The sequence below is a fragment of the Callithrix jacchus genome, chromosome 2 (genome assembly GCF_049354715.1).
Source record: "Callithrix jacchus isolate 240 chromosome 2, calJac240_pri, whole genome shotgun sequence".
Classification (NCBI taxonomy): domain Eukaryota; kingdom Metazoa; phylum Chordata; class Mammalia; order Primates; family Cebidae; genus Callithrix; species Callithrix jacchus.
Window position 1 is genome coordinate 86,337,452 of NC_133503.1, and position 17,733 is coordinate 86,355,184.

Here is a 17,733-nt window from a genome sequence, read left to right on the forward strand (position 1 = left end):
ACAATAAATCATTGCTGAAACGTGCTTTCCTAAAAATCTTGTATTATGATTGTTGATAAAACATTCTTATTACTTGCATGAAACAATGTAGGGCTCTTATTCCTTCACTCATAATTCTAACTGGTTACTCCTGTAATTCCCTATCAAATATTTATAATCTTAAACCAATTTCCAAACAGAGGTTTTTAAGAAAAACAAAACTTGAAACACATCATGGTGATCAAACATTTAGCAAGATCATAATCTTATTCCTGGCTGATGAAGAATAGCCCTTACCTTGACTCTTCAGATTCTGTTTCATCAAAAGATCTAAAAGTTTTGAGAAAGGGGGGGAAAAAGAAAGAAAAACCACATATGTTGAGTCAATGTTAATGCCAACAAAGGAAAAAATACCCAATGTTATCAGACCACTGAATTGGGAAATATTTTTAAAAAGAGTTGTGAGTTTCCACTGAGCCACAGCATGGCTATGCACCGTCCTAAGGAATCTGAAGACTGAAATATTCTTTGATTTCAATTTTCCTGAAGATTACTTAAAAATTCTCAGGTTTTATTACTTTTGGGCTTGTATAATAGAGAAAACATTTCACTCACTGCTATTGCTAATGTCTGTTCTGAAAAATACATAAACATATATGAAGCCTAACCACCCTATAAACACATAGGAGTTGGAACAGAACACACTGACAACATATTATTTGCCAAGTGTAGTGTACAATTTTTGCTCTGCAATAAGTGGAAATGGCCCTGATAAACAGTGCCCATTAGGAGCTGTGATAACTGTCTGCAGCCCTGTCATCCAGCAGACGGCTGGGGTTTAACGACTTTGGGTGTGGTCTGCTTGATCTTCTTGTAATTAGTGTGTTTCCTTCAGGCAGGTCTGGAAACAGTGAGAAAATGGTTAAATCTGCCTCTTGCTTGAATTTTCAGAGAGTTTGTAATGATTTCCTTCTCTGTAAACGGATATAGTATGCCACGGATGTTCCTGAAGGCCTTCTGAAGCTAGCTCAGCCTATGTCATGTGCCTATAGCTGGGCAAGCGACTTGCTTCAGAGTTAATTCTTCAGGAGAGCTTTTCCCAACTGCTGATGATATCAAACCTCTGGGTCCTTGGTAGATAGGGATTAGAGTCTGTGGTCCTGCCACTGGAAATTCCTGAGAGAGGCAGCTGGACAGCAGAGGAAGAGGGCTCACCTTGGAAGGCCTGGGTTCTGTCAGCTACAAGACAAGAGATCTTGGGAAAGACGCTAAATTCCTGTGTCTCTGTTTGCTTAACTACAAAATGAGAGGAGTTGGATCAAATCATCTCTGAGGTCATTAACAGCTTTAAAATTATATGAATATGGGCCGGGTACGGTGGCTCACGCCTGTAATCCCAGCACTTTGGGAGGCTGAGGCAGGCAGATCACGAGGTTAGGAGTTTGAGACCAGCCTGACCAACATGGTGAAACCCCATCTCTATTAAAAATACAAAAAAAAAAAAAAAAAAAAAATAGCCGGGAATGGTGGTGTGCACCTGTAATCCCAGCTACTCAGGAGGCTAAGGCAGGAGAATTGCTTGAACCCGGGAGGCAGAGGTTGCAGTGAGCCCAGACAGTGCCATTGCACTCCAGCCTGGGCAACAGAGCAAGACTCCATCATCCCCCCATCCCCTAAAAAAATATATTTATATATGAATATGTGTACTACCAGGATATGGACTTTGCTTGAGTTTTCACTAATAAATGAGTCCATAACAAGTTATCTAGATTCATAATTCCCATCAAGTAACATCATTCTATGTAACAGTGTAACTGAAAAGATTGATTCCGAGTCTAAACATGGGTTACTAAACCATGGCCATCTGGCCACAAGATGGGCATGAGGACTTTAGAGGAATTCTTTTGATCACAAGCAGGGGGCGAGCGAGTATTGTAGCAAGCCAAAAGAGTGGGCGTGGCCGGCTGGCTACTCGGGCACTACTCTGGGCTATTTGTTAGACCAATCAGTCATTGAAGTGTAATTTAAAATACACATCCAATATGCAAACATGATTCTTACCCATAACTTTCTGCCTTTGGTAGAGAGGGCAAGTGTCGCACGTTTAGGAAATCAAGAAACAGTTTGGGAAGTTCTTCATTTTCTAAAATGACAGCCTGTGAAAGCAGAAAACAGAATTAGAAACTGAAGTGAAGTTTGCTAGGCGATCAATCAAATGAACTATTTCAAAAAGTCATAACCGTCCATCAAAGTTCTTACCAGCAACATTCCTCAGAGTCAAGATGAGGAGTGGTCTCTGTTTTGCCCACCAGAAATTCAAGCTGACACACATGCTAGGCAGTGCTGGCAAATGCTGCAGTTTATTTGTTCTTTCATTCAATGGGCATTTATTCAACACCTACTATACACTAGATGCTGTCTAGGGGACAAGACTGTGGGGAGCCAGGTAGAAATGCTTCCTGCCTTCATGGAGATTCTAATCTAGAGTATTTCAAAACCTGGGAATATCAATAATACTATTAAGATATGTATATCAAATTTTCCTTACTGAGTGATAAAGTGATCTGATATACATTATGTATACACGTTTGTGTGTGTATGTGTGTGTGTGTGTGTCTCCCTACAGGAGACCACTAATATTTAGGAAATATGATAAATCATTTTTTAACTGAAAGATTTAGTCAAGACCCTCAATTATCACCTGTTTTGGCATTAGAATCAACTGACATTTATTGCCATTTGGACAGCTCCACTTAAAGGGTCAGTAACAACTTTACTGCTAAATGTAAATCAGCATACACGCCGAAAAAAAATCTATAAAGTTCTTCCATTTAGTGAGCTTTGCTACATAGCTGGCATAATGGCATAACCATGTCAGTATTCAGAGATCCAGATTATGCAATGTCAAGAGAAATCTGACAAAGAAGTATGTATCTTCATAGCTATGCACTTTTTAAGTCTACCAGAGTGTGTGAACTGAATGTACGTTTGCCACCACCCCCTCCCACTTTTCCAAAAGACCATAGGAGAAAAGCATCAAAGATTGTATAATAATCTCTGAGTTCAATACTACTATTCTTAAGGGTCATTTTTCATAACTACCATGGGTAAATTTTGTCCAATAAGTATATATTGTTTAAAGAACTGTGAGAATTGATGGTGAAACATCATTCACACAGCTAATCAGGAATACTGTGTAAGGTGATGCATAAGACACATAACAAGCAACAAAAGTGAGGTGAAATTATATGTACCTTGTAGATACATAGTTCTAGATCACATCTTGTTTTTGGCCATGGTTTACATACTGAGTTGCCCCAATTTCTCATCAGGTTATGTAATACCGTTACCCAGTTCAGGTCATACAAATGGGGTGGGTGACTATACAGGCTGCCAGGCCTCCTAGGTTGCCCTCTGTCCCACACTAGAGCACAGCCCTCTTAGTGTTCAGTCCCTGGAGAGGGATGATCTAGACAGCCACCTCTACTGGGGGCTGCTACTGTTCTTTACACAGCTCACTGTTCCCATGAAAGCTTAAGGAATAAAAGACAGAAGAAAAAAATTGGGTGTTATATTTTATTAATTAAATAATAATTTACTGGGCATCTATATATTACACACTGGGACATGACAATAAAGCTTACAAGTCCAGAGAAAAATGAAAAGTTCAGAAGATAAAGAGAAAAAGGCCTTCTGTCCAGAGACATAATTTCATTACTATTTCAGTTAAATTTCCTTAAATCATTTCACTTTCATCTCAGTTTTTACCTATTTGAGGAAATTTTTTGGGTGCCCAGAGGTCATTATTTCAGTGCCTAGGACTCAAAAGGTTCTAGGAATCATCACACATATAAAACTCCAAGGTATTTTGGTTGTGATACATGTTTCAATGATTGTGTTTTTTTTCTAGATATCTGTTTAAGAGGATGATACAATACTTATTTGAATAATAAAGCTGAATGTTGTAACACATGCAGACCTGTTCTCCTAGGTAATAGTTTTAATTATCTGTACAAGTGGTAGCTTTCAGATTTTAAAAAAAGAGGGGAGGATATAACATTCTTATCTCCACCCCCACCTTTTTAAAATAAATTAAATCAATAACAAGTGTGGAAGATTTTTAATGACCTGAACTACTTAATTTCCAGGATCTTTAGACATGTCATCCATCACCGCAGTATAGAGGAAGACATCTCTTGAGTGTTCAGGGGGTTACTTAGGTTTTATTAATGCAAGATTTAGGGAATTTTAACAAGGTGAATTGTTTATTTGCCTTGACAGATTGGCTTACAATGCACTGGCTACATCTACAGCATGATCATTAATGACAAAAGACAGGCAAAAAGCTGTTTACACTGCAACACAGGAACGGGAATTAATCCTGCTCAGCCTCCCCAAACAAGAGTTCTCCAAACAGATGATCACATTGCTTTACGTAAGATATACTGGCAAAAAGCAATAAAGAAAACTCCAGAAATCTGTGTGTAATTTATTTTGCTAAATTGTCAGTGAATATTCTCAAATAATATTTTCCATAAAACAATGACCAATATGTACTTTGGGATTTACAGTTTTAGAGAAGGCAGCATCAAGGGTTAGTTAAGCATTTAGTTATGTGGGCAAAAGTATTTCCTAAACTCTGTTTTAAAGGCCTGGGAGAAAAGAATTAATACTTCAGAGACAAAGTAAAATATAGTAGAATTTATATAATCTAACATGTACCAATGAAATGACTGTCATCAGTTGGTACAGAGATACAAAACAGGAATTAAATCTTTTCATTCACAGACACATGATCATATTCATGAGAAACTGAACAGTAAGGCTGGACCTCACAACTGTTCCACTGACAAACTTCTTCAGTTTCTTGAAAAGCTTTTGAAGGAACCACCCCTTCTTGAAGGTGCACCCTGGGTCATCCTACAGAATAAGGATGTCAGTTTGGTTTAAATCACTCAACTTTGCAAACAATAAGCTCCTAAGTTTTAAAAAATCACATTTTTGAACATCAAATCCTATCTCTGTATTGTTTTAGATTGCTTATCTTTATTTTTTATTAATCTCCAATAGTTAATCTCTTTCATCCTTTAGGGAGGCAGTGTAGTCACTGGGGTCTGTTGGGGGGAATAGGACAGGAAGGCAGCAAATCACACTGCCATGTGTGTACCTATGCAACTATCTTGCATGTTCTTCACATGTACCCCAAAACCTAAAATGCAAAAAAAAAAAAAAAAAAAAAGAGAGAGAGAGAGGCAGTGTAGTGTAGCAAGTACGTGGGCTTCTGGGGAAGACCCGAATTCGAATCCTTTCTCTTTCTATCTTAAAAGGTTATTGTGACGATTAAATGTTTCCAAGAGTCTCTGATACACAATTAGCAATGGATAGATGCTAATTCTCTTTTCCCTGAGTATTGTTGTTGCATGAATTCCCAACAACCTATTTTATCCAGTTTGAAGTTTGGATTATTGTTCATCAAGCAAACAGAGCTTCTTAGCCCTCTATATTTCATGGATCCTTTTGAGTATCAAATAAAAGCTGAATAACCTGTTTGCTGGAAAACACACATACAACTATAATTGTGCTTTTAGTGGCAGGGGGCTTGCAGACCCTTGACAGCCCCAGCCAAGAACACCCACTTCTAGCTTATACAGGGCAATAGCACTGTAGGGCCCACTTTTCTTTGGCCTGGAGCCTGATGCACTGTTGGCTGGTGCTGTGTGCCAGCTCCCCAAAGGACATGCTGGCCTTCTTGTTTCAGTTTTCTATCTCTTTGTCAATTAGAACCCCACTGGAGGGTATGCTGCCTTGCTATTAGAATTCATTAATGCCTTCAGCTCTGGGCTGAGTTGAAAACATTTGTCTGGCATTGAGGCTACTGTGGTAAAGGATTCTTTCTAATAGGCCAAAATCTACTGCTACACCAATTCTAGAGAGTAATTCATATTTATGATTTCTGTGTCTTCTATATATTATTCTAAAATGCAGCAGTCAGTAGTGTGGACGGTTCCCAACATTAATAAAACATGAAGGAAAGTATGAATTTCAACTCTATCGTTGCTGGGTTACAGTACAGTTGATGAAGCACCGCCATGCTGCCCCTGTTATAAGAGGGCACTCTGAACTGCAGGGCAGCGATGGGATCAGGCCCAGTGCTGTCTACTTAATAACCCAGTGACTCTGGTGGTGGAGTTCTGACGCTGCTCATCCCATTCCTGGATGCAAGTTGGCACAAATGGCCTGTCAACTAATTAATGTAGTAAAACATCAAGAATTCAAAATGAATGTGACAAGTTTGGAGAAAAAGCTAGGAATAGAACCCAATAAATTTTACAGGTATATATACGGAGTGAAATACTATGAGAGGCAGAATTAATTACCCAGATGCAAGACAGTGTATAGCTGTTTATGAAGGAGAGTCATGGGTTTCAAGTAGCAGGTCTGCAAGAAAGTGCTCCTTCTACAAGGTGTCAAATGAACTGAACAGTTCTTTCACTCCACTTAAGGCAATATTATCAAGTACTCCTGAGCCATCCAAAAGAGAAATACAAATAAACCTAGGAAGGGCTAGAGGCAAGTGATAAAAATAACTAAAATATTTCAAAATAGTTTCCATAAAAACAAGTCATCCAATAGTGGGTACCAAGGATGGAATCAGGCAGTGGAGAGTAAAGGGGATAATGATCTTTAAGTTAACTAACCGTTCTGTTAAGGAGGGTGGCCACTGGTTACCCAGCATTTTCAAGCTGCTGGAACAAGAAGAAAGTACTGTCAAAACCAGCAAGGAAGGAGTCATTCTCTAATTGAAGCGTGTGCAATAAAACTATTAAAAGTGGCACAGGTTTGAGAAGACTAGGCACTGAAGAGTGTCTAAATATCCTGGAGTCTTTAATACACCTGCAGATTGGAGATGCTATAGAATTAACAGAGAAATGCACTAAAGAAATTTCCATCCAGTTTATCACTTAGGAATATAGGTAGACTAAAAATTAAGTTGTTGTTATGGTGCACGTAGGAAATGAGGTTAAGTGAAAGAATTGGTACAAGTATGTGACAGGCTACTTGACTTACTCTGATATTACTACATCCAACTCTGATAAATGGTAAAACTGGGCAACACAGTGTACTTTGTTAAAAAAAAATTACTTTTCTTTACACAATATCGCTCACTCTTGTAAGAATAAATGACTTTCTCTAAAGCAGATCAGATATTTCTGAAGAAATATCACTTTAAATGAAGAATTTTAAAAATGTATATTCTATGAAAGCATTTACAAAAAGCTGCCTGAATGGAGCAGAAAAACAACTGCATTACTACCAGCAGCCCCTGCAAGCTCAATGTTTACTCCAGAAGAAATGTTCTTTTTATTGAAAAGGTACAATTATCATCATGTAACACAAATCACAAAATCCCAATTTTCTACCTTATCAGCTTTATAAAATCATGTTCCCAAAGGATACCATTGATTAGTTGCACATGTTCTTTCTGTGCCATCCCAAATACTTAATTGTCAGTTATCTTTTCTTCTTCAGTAACTAAAATGTAGTCACAAAATTACACAGGGACTTGTTCTGCCTTAACCTTCGCAAGATGCCATCATGCAGTGGAAAACACTGGTAAAATATCACAGGATAACGCCGTCCGACAAGCGAGACATATAAACACTGTAATGATTTCCCACGAGTTTCCATTTTAGAAAATTGTCACTAAGGCGAGCATAAACGGTGACACATCTCCACTGAGAACACGGTGAAATCGAACGCTGGCATTCTAGTTAGGTCCAAACCTACCCAGCAGCCAATTATAACAGGAATGGAACATCTTGTTGAAAACTTGGACAAGACCACTTTGCTAACCTTCTAAGATCATAGCACAGGGCTGTATTGTTTTCACTGATTTGATCCTTTTATTCCCTTTTCAACACACACACACACACACACACACACACACACGCACACACACACCCCTTATCATTGTCTATCAGGGTTGTTATAAACTGTAGGGAACCTCTTTGTCACAAAAGCCAAGGTACTGAACTAAGTCAAGAGGTTTACAAGAGCACTTTCAGCCCTTCCTCCATTCCATCTAGTTTGATTTGAAATATCTGGGTGGTTGGGGTGACAAAGTTTACCACTGCGGCTTTTCCTCTCTTTACCAGGAAAGATGCTTCATACCATATCTACTTTAGAGATACAGCTAAAAACAGGGAAGGAGAAAAATCAATACCTCCTCACTGCAGTAAGTGGGCTGCAGTGTCACTGTCCTCTGGGCCCCAAACCTATGAGCTCACAGAGGCTCTACAGTCCTCAGTCTTCTACTTACCACTTCCCTGCACTTGGTCAAAATTTCACAAAATCAGGTTAGCAAAGGAACACTTTTTAAAAAGCCAGCCAGTAAATAGATTTAAGGAGGATCATGACCACCTGAAAAATAAAAATCAGATGTGCTCTGAAGAACCCACTGCACCATGCATCCCGCTTTTTGTTTGTGACACCATTTACAAGATGTGTCTAGCTGTGCCTTGGTAAAAACTGCACTACTCAAGGAATTCAAATAGACATCTGCTATGGTTTTACAGGGCTTTACAGACTACCTTGCAAGAAATCTGGGGACCTGCACTAAACGCTGAATGCTGAAAAGGGCCTATTTGAAACAGTAATGAATCTGCACAAAGAAATAATAAAATTTGGCTTAAGAAGATTTGAAAAAAGGAATATCTTTTCTGATAAAGTGGCTAAAAGGACAAAACTAACCATGGAACAAAAGAAACTAGAAAATCAATAGTCTTTGGAACTATTTAAATATCAAAATTCACATTCTGTGTTTTTCTGGAAGGCATTCATACAAAAGTATCTGTTCAGCCTACTAAGTACAAGCATTGTACTGGGGACACAATGGTTAGCCCAACAAATATAATCCTGCCTTGCAGGGTTTACCATTGGGCAGGAAAGATGAATGCTGAATCACAGCAATGAATGCAAAATTACAAAGTGACTTCGTACCTTAAAGGGGAGTAGCTAGTTTCCTTGATCATTAGTAACAAAGCACCCCTATTAACCTGTGGGGTGAAGAAGAGCTTCCCTGAGGAAGTGACCCTTGAGCTGGGAGTTGAATGAGCTAATGAGAATAATGTGAGTAGGATATTCCAGCTTGTTCAAAGGCTGTGGAAGGTAGAAGCATGACATTAGAGAACCCTAAAGAAGGCCACAAAAAATAATGCCAAGCAATAAAATGAGGGAACCTAAGCTGGAGAGGTTAGGCAGGGCCTTTGGACCATGTGAATGATTTTTTTCTTTTCTCTGTAGATTTTGGGTGTCACTGAGTGATGTTATGTGGGTAGGCGGTAGATAGTGTATCTCACTGTACATGACACAGTCTGATTTGTATTTTGACTACAACTAGAATAGTAGTAGTGTTCATCAGATCCAGGGACCATGCATTAAATCCTCTTTGGATGTCTCTAAACTGCTTCTTAACCAATCCATTGAGCTAATTTTAATGACTATATTTTTCATTTCATATTTGGTTCCTTTTTGAATCTGGAGGTTCTACTTTTCTTACAGTTTTAATCTTTTCCTATACCTTAGACTAAACATTTTTAAATTTGTTTCTGTTAAATTGTTATTTTATTTGCAGTTCTTTGAATCTACTCCTGCTGTTTTGTGTGTTCTCACTCATAGCTGTTTATTCCTGTAGTTTTCTGTATTTTGTAGTTTTGGTTCATTAGCTCATCTTCAGAAAGGCTTTATCTGTGGGGATCTACTGCAGGCCAGGTTCTAGGTATGTCTTCCTCAGATGGTTTTGCTTCTTCTCCTAGGAAGCAGATCCTTACCTAGGGATATAATCAGCTTTGAGCCAATGGTAACTTTAATTTTCTAGATTGGGGCTTCTGAGACTATGCAGGTACTGAATATATAAGATATATACACACACATATATAACACATATATATAAATACATACATATTTATATGTAAAACTCTCAAACTCTAAACTCTCAGGAAACATGGTTAGAAAGCATTAGGAAAACCCCTGTCCATACTCATGGGTTTTTTCACAGGCCAGGGGTCTCCAAAGTATGTTACAGACATGTGGAGCATCAAGCAAGATCATTAACTGTGATTCAGAAAAAAGTATCAGAACTTCTATTTTTACTTCAAAAATAAAAAACCTGTCTTTTCTAATTTTTAGTATGTGGACTTACAGTACATGTGTAAATTTTATTATTAAATATGCACATTTTGGAGTGTTATGCTGAACCATTTTTCATTGATAAGGATGTATGGTGCTAGGCCAGTAGATTAGAACTCTGAATATAGTATACTGAAGAGTTTATAATAGCCAAGCCGATAAGGCCCAATATATCCCTACAACACTACTTGAAATAACCTCTTTCATCCTTGTTTACCCTAAAGTAAATGATGTGAGGGCATAGCTCTATTACTGGAAATGACTTTCTCACCTCTTTTTAACTGGCCAACTCTAACTTATTTTTCAAGTTCCAGCTCTAGTGTCATTTCCCTTAGGAAACTTTTCCAAACCCTCAGGTTGGGCTCTTATCTTTTTTTGGTGACAAAATGGAATACTTTTATGTGATGTAATGATTAATACTGGGTTGTCATATTAACTTTCAACAACTTTAACCTACCAAATATGGCAATTTTCATGTGGGTTAGGACAACAATATTTTATTTAATGTCTACTCTGTGTCAGGTTCCTTATCTTATTTAATTCTCAAAATACCATGTGATGTTATCATTATCCAAATTCTACATATGAGGAACTTGGGGCTGAGAAAGGCTAAATCACTTGTGCAATTTTCTTAGACGGTAAGAGGACAGTTGGGATTGGAACCCAGGTATCTCCAGCTCCAAAACTCCTGTTCAAATTATGTACCACTTCAGAGTCATTTATTCATTCACTCCCCAAATATTTACTGACATTTACTGCATGCACAATAGCACTATGCTAAATAGTTTAATTCTTTTCTTATTTAATTTTATTGGAATATTTTATCTTTCCCAATTTTTAAATTATATTTATAAACTTAATTTATTTGACAGATATATTTAAGAGACCCATTGAAATTGGCTCAATTAAAATACATTCTTGATTTTCCTTGAATTTTAAATTTATCTTAACATCTCAACTAATTCTTACAAATATATAAAGACTTTCAGACTAAGAAAGGCAATACATTTCATTAATCTTTCTGTTATATTAAAAAAAAAAAACAACACTGGGTATGGTGGCTCGTGCCTGTAATCCCAGAACTTTGGGAGGCTGAGGCGGGTGGATCACTTGAGGTCAGGAGTTTGAGACCAGCCTGGCCAACGTGACAAAACCCCATCTCTACTAAAAATACAAAAAATTAGCTGGGCGAGGTTGCACATGCCTGTGATCCCACTACTGGGGAGGCTGACGCACAAGAATCACTTGAAACTGGGAAGTAGACGTTGCAGTGAGCCAAGATAGTACCACCGCACTCCAACCTGGGTGACGGACCAAGATTCTGTCTCAAAGCAAACAAACAACCCAAAAAACAAAAGGATCTGGCCTTATAACAATTCAAAATCTGTTTGACTTCTGACCAGGTCAATTCTTTTCAGAAAATGACTGGGTACAATTACTTTGAAGTCATATATTATGCATATTTGATCCCTTTAAATAACCTAACTGTGTATTGAATAAAAATGCACTTCAATTACACATAATAGATAATGCCAGGATTTATGAGGCATTTTCTTGATTATCTAATAGAAAAAAAAAACTTTAAACAATTATAGGCTGAGTGCAGTGGCTCACACCTGTAATCCTAGCACTTTCAGAGGCCAAGGTGGGTGGATCACTTGAGGTCAGGAGTTCCAGACCAGCCTGGTCAACATGGTGAAACCCCCATCTCTACTAAAAATACAAAAATTAGGGCCAGGCACAGTGGCTCATGCCTGTAATCCCAGTATTTTGGGAGGCTGAGGTGGGCAGATCACAAGGTAAGGAGTCCAATACCAGCCTGACCAATATGGTGAAACCTCATCTTTAAATAAATAATAAATAAAATAAAAATACAAAAATGAGTTGGGTGTGGTGCCAGACACCTGTAATCCCAGCGACACGGGAGGCTGAGACAGGAGAATTGCTTGAACCCAGGAGGCAGAGGTTGCAGTGAGCCAAGATCGTCGGGCCACTGCACTCTAGCCTGGGAAACAGAAGGAGACTCTGTCTCAAAAATACATACATACATACAATTATAAACTAGCTATGTACCTGTAAGTCAAACCTAAGATCAAGAGACTATGGTATTTAATATTAGTGTTTTACAACAAAGCAAACCAAAACAGATTTAATAATTCTAATAATGTGGTAAGACATTAAGTTAAATACAAATTATAGAATATTCCTATGGAAGTGCTGTTTTACTACTTTATAGAAGAAATAGTAATCAGAACTAGGCTTATAAAATGTTCCGTATAGATAGCCTTAGGAGACTGGTTTTTAATAAAAGATTTACTAAAAACACAGCCCATATATGTTGATGAATTGATGCTTTTAACGTGCTTTAAAACAATCTGCTCTCTCAGACTCCTAAGCATTCCCCCAACTACCTGGTTTATTCATCATTCTCCTTCTTTACATAGTGTACACTTTGATCCACCTCCAGCATAGCCAGATTTCGAGCGGTATAGTCCAGGTAGAGAAGGCCTTCCTCGGAGTATATATTCTTACTGTATTATAGTTTAGACAGAATATACTAGGCTAATACCATTTGTTTAAATGAAGACTGCCAACACAACACCATTTTATATTTGATCAGTTATAACACTACATTTAGTCACCTGTTTAAATGCAATTGATGTTTTACACAAATTTAGGAATCCTCAATGAGCAAACTTCAAAGTGTACAGCACTTAGTGGGAAAATAGTGGGAAATAGTTAGAGAGTGTGAAAACAGAATTATTATGAGCTGTGTAGCTAGTCCTCAGAGAAACAATGAATGAAAAGTGACCCTTGTGGAGATGGCTCATAGGCTATAAAATTAAAAACATATCTATAAAGAAAGTTAGGAGGAGGTGCTTGTCCTCTTGACTGCAACAAAAAGTATAGTCAATGAAGTTGTTCATATAAAACACACAGGTAGGAATAGTAGGCTCTGGGACTGCACTACGAAAGACAGAACACAACAGCAAGAAAGAAGAGAAATTAGGGCTATCTACACATGGCTGGTGAGGATGGCACAGGAAGTCCAAGCTGGAACCTATTCTCTTAGTTCAGAGAAAGAAGAACATGTGTACCCCAGCCCTTCTCCCAAATCTACACTGACAAGAATCCTTTTATAACTTAAAAATTACAAACATTTGTTCAGGAGTTAAAATTACAGACATTTTTTCAGGAACCTATACACAACAATGAATATACCCTTTCCTGGGAGTTTTTCAGATTACATAGCCTTTTTCTGATAGGCTCCCTGGTATCCCTAGAAGTAGGAATAGAAGGGTTACATGAAAAGCAGCTTCACACTTGCATGAACACCAGGTTTTATGGCCTACTGTCTGCTACTGTAGACATGGTACAGACTACTAGTTGTCTATGCAAGATCCAGTCTTCCCTTCTTTACTAATGGAATGCCAATTTTCTTGGGGTACATGGCAAGCTGCCAAGCTACAAATAACAAACAGCAATAACAAAAACTGACGAAAATGATATACACTGCTCCACTCTTCCCCCAATATTTCCCATCAACCAACCCTCCCCCTACCTGCTTCACTGTCCCTTAGCATGGGACACAGACCTAGCCAACAAAATATGAGTAAAGCGACTGGATGGGAAAAGTCAAAAACTTCCTTAAAGTGACTGGCCAAGCTGCACTGGCCCCCGTCTTTCTGCTCCTATTTCTACCTGTTTCCTCCCTTCTCTTGGCTAGAATACAGGCATGGTCTTTGAGCTCAGCTTCCATCTTGTAATTATGAAGAAAAGGCCAAAAGAATCAAGAAGATGCAATCCCTGATAATCTTGAGCCAGTGAGCTAAAACCCACAATTATCTACCACTTTACTTCTCAGTTCTTGAGAAGGTTAAAACTCACTTCAGTTAAGTCCTTGGATTTGACTTGTTACCTATGGCAGAGCATATAAACCCCTACTGATGAGAGTCCTCATGCCTCTGCAGATTGTAAAGTCCTGTTATTGGCCCATAGGATAGAATACTAAGTAGAATGATTGTTAGAAAGAGAGAGAGAGGGAAAAGAAAAAGAAATTCTGATATTCTATTTTTAATTTACTGCTTTAGTACTAGGTAGAATACTTAAGGGAAAAAAAAATAATGCTGATATGCTACTTTTAATTTACTACTTTAAAAAAGTCCACAACATAAAGAATAGCATATGAAAAATAAAAAAGCAATTAGGTTCATGCACAGTCTATAAAAAGAAAGAAAAGCACTAATATATGAAAAATTTGTAAACTTAACTCAGCAGGTGCCAAGAATACCCATTATAGGACAGTAAAGAAATCAAGAATATAGGTAATGAGATGGGACTAAACAAAGAAAAATGTAAGTTAATTATCTAGAAAAATATCCTCCCAAATTGGGTCTTTTAAAGAAATCATAGACTGTATTCCCAGGGAAATGGAGTGTTTTATTAAACTTACTTTACAAAAGAATGGTCGAACCACTGTACAATGAGCCATTGGGAATACTTTAGCATTGGCTGGTGGAAAAAAAAATACAATTCTAATTTAACAGGTCTTTTTAATCACAAATTTTATGATCTTTTAACAGCCATCCATTAAGAGCAATTAAAGGAAGACAGCAAGGACTTACACTAATATTCCAGCAAGTTAAAGTGACTACATACATCTTCAAGCAGAAGTTTTCTATCTTGAAGAACTTAGCTAAGTTTGAGGAAGATATACTAATTTATTTTTTTTTTTAAAGCTGGAATATATGCCTCTGGTGTCTCAGGATAAAGTTTTTGAATTCATTTCTCCTCCCTGCCCATGGTTATCCCTAGTACACCCCCTCTAAGGGGCCAGACATCACTGGGGCTGGGCAAAGGTTCAGGAGACACAGCAGTACTCCTAAAAACAGTGGAGAAACCACCAGCCTAGTCAGCTTGTCAGGCCTCTTTATTCATCATTCCAGCTGGCCAGACAAACCATACCAGGCAGTGGTTTACTCAACCACCCTTACCCCAGTCTGTCCCCATTGTGCTCTGGGGAGAAGGGCAGGGAAGTACCTGGGAACACCTGACAGGCATGCACCTTTTGCCTGAATAATCTAAATAGCTCATTAAAGAAAAAGAACATTTTCTTACATGGTTTTACTTACATTATTATTAACTTCTCTTTAAAAAGCTTGTATTTTGTATGTAATCCACTTATGTTGTAACTTCTTAGCCCCTTAATGCATGCATACAGGCCAAAAAAGTATTTGTTCTACAGACTTGGTACGTGAACTCATTTACTCAGACCTTAAAAGCACCATCTCTGTGGGCCAGTAAGTTCAGACAAAGGCCTTCTCTGCAATGGTGTTGCCCCCCTAGTATCAGCAAGATTTCTAATCCACTGACCCAGTACTTCCTAACTCCCATTAGCCCCCTCTAAATTTTCTGCCCTCTTGTCCAGTTAAGGCGCCATGATCTACCACCAGAATCAGTCCCCTGAACCGTCTCCAAATCCATCCGCCCCTCTCCCTCTGCTTTACTTGGGACAGCCCAGTTCTGACTGAATCCCAGCAATCTCTCATTCATGCCTCAACCTAAGCAGCTAAACACAGAAAAATCACCGAATATAAAAAAGATTGATTTCACTTTAAATTTAAGCTCTTATCCTCAAAATATTGTCCAGAAATCTTATTACTTTTCTCTAGAACAGTAGTTTTCATACTGTAGCCAGCATCAGAATCGCCTAGAGGGCTTTTTAAAACAGTTTGCTTGATCTTACCCAGAGAGTTTCTGATCTAGGTGGTCTTTGGTGGGCCTAAGAATTTGCATTTCAAATAAGTTACCAAGTTTCCAGGTGATACTGAAGCTACTGGTCTAAAAAACACATTTGAAAACTATTGCCTTAGAAGAATCAGTTTTTACTCATTTTCAAAACTTACCCTCTTCTCCTTTTATCTTCCTCATCCCTTCCTCCAACCTCTCTCCCAGCTAATAATCACACTTCACACTTCAATGAGGATGCAGAAGCCACCTGGCTTGATCCTCCTCATCTTCATCCCAACAACTCTACCTATACTGCACTTCCATCTACCTTCTCCTTCTTCTGCTACAGTGGAGAAAATATCCCACCTTCCATCAGAAGCCAATTCCTATATCTCTGCTCTGGCTCTCAGCCCACCTCTCGACTTTCTCAAATATTCACTTTTTTCAAATGTTCACTTTTGTAGTTATTGCCCTTCTTTCTCCTAGCCATTCACTAATTCCATCCATCCACCCACCCACCCATCCATCTACCTATCTATTCACATTTCCATCTCTGCTGAATCATTCCTAACAGCATATAAACATGCACATTCATTGTAAAACAACAGGAAAAAAAAAAATCCCACAGAAGCTACAGCCCATTTCTCTGCTCTTCATGGCAAAAGTTTTCAAGGGTGTTCTACAGATGCTGTTTCCCTTTCTTATCTCCAGTTCATTCACTCTTCCATGCTCTGCAAATTGGCTTCGGCTTCCACTATCCTCAGCTTGCCATGGCCACAGGTCTCTTTTGGGTTGCTAAATTCTGGCCACTTCTAACCTCCCCTTACTCAGCTTCTGAGCAATCCCCACTCACCCTGACAACCTCCCTCCCACTTCTCTTTTCTTTTTTTCTGTGACTCTTCAGGTTTATTTCACTTCACATTCTCATTCCTTTGTAGCCTCTTCCTATTCTATCTGAACTAAAAACAATGAGATTTTTCAAGGCTTAATCAGCACCCTCTCTCCCTAAGTCCACCAACTGCCATGGATTTTACAGCCTTAATGCTGACGAGGTGCAAATTCACATCTCCAGGCTAGACTTCTTGTCTGGGATCCAGACTCATAAAACGAAATATCTATTTAACATCTCCACTTGAATTTCTTACAGACGTCACAATTCAAAATGTCCAAAGGAGAACTCAGCATTTTTTTGAACAACAGCAATAAAAATACCGGCCACTCCATGCCCCATCACTGTCCACTTTCCTCATCTCTGCCAGTGATGGCCACATCCACCCAGGAGCTTATTTTCCCTCACCTCCAACAACCAGGCTGTCACAGCATCCTCTGGAGCTCCTCTTCCTTTGCTCACAAAGCTGCAGCCACAGTGGTTTTCAGACCTCCCAATGTGAATCTGTTTACTCACAGCCTCTGCATATGCTGTTCCCCTGGCCTCCTCCTCACACTTGGCAGGGTTAATAAACCTCATTCTTAGGGCTCAACCCAAATGTCACCTCAGACTTGTCCTCCATGACCACCCAAACTAAGCACTCATTCTCACTCTCTGATAACCTCTTTCTTGCTCCCTTATTTGTTTCCTTCAGAGTGCTAGCAATTCCTTCCTTGATAGGTTTACTTGGTTTTCATCCATTCAACTCCAGCTCCAAGAGGGCAGGGCTGAGTCTGCCTCATCATCACTGTATCTCTGCAGCCAAGAAAGGGCTCTGAACGCATGAGGGTTATTCGAGAGGCAGAATCAGGGCCAACAAAGGTTAAATACTGAGAAAGCAAACTTCGGCTTAGTATAAAGAGAAACTTTATAACTGAAGTCTCCTGATGGAATGCTCTGCTTTGGAA

General features: G+C 38.7%; 1 protein-coding gene across 10 annotated transcripts in view; it reads right to left on the reverse strand.

Moving 5' to 3' along the window:
* Nucleotides 1-17,733, reverse strand: part of SNX24 (sorting nexin 24) — a 178,669-nt gene that overhangs the window by 7,477 nt on the left and 153,459 nt on the right. For all 10 annotated transcript variants that reach the window (XM_035291003.3, XM_078365000.1, XM_054252015.2 and 7 more), the window contains 2 exons: nucleotides 2,041-2,135; nucleotides 277-309 (listed from right to left, as the gene is read on the reverse strand). In XM_035291003.3, the coding sequence (XP_035146894.1) occupies nucleotides 277-309; nucleotides 2,041-2,135 (128 nt within the window). The remainder of the gene's footprint in view (nucleotides 1-276; nucleotides 310-2,040; nucleotides 2,136-17,733) is intronic.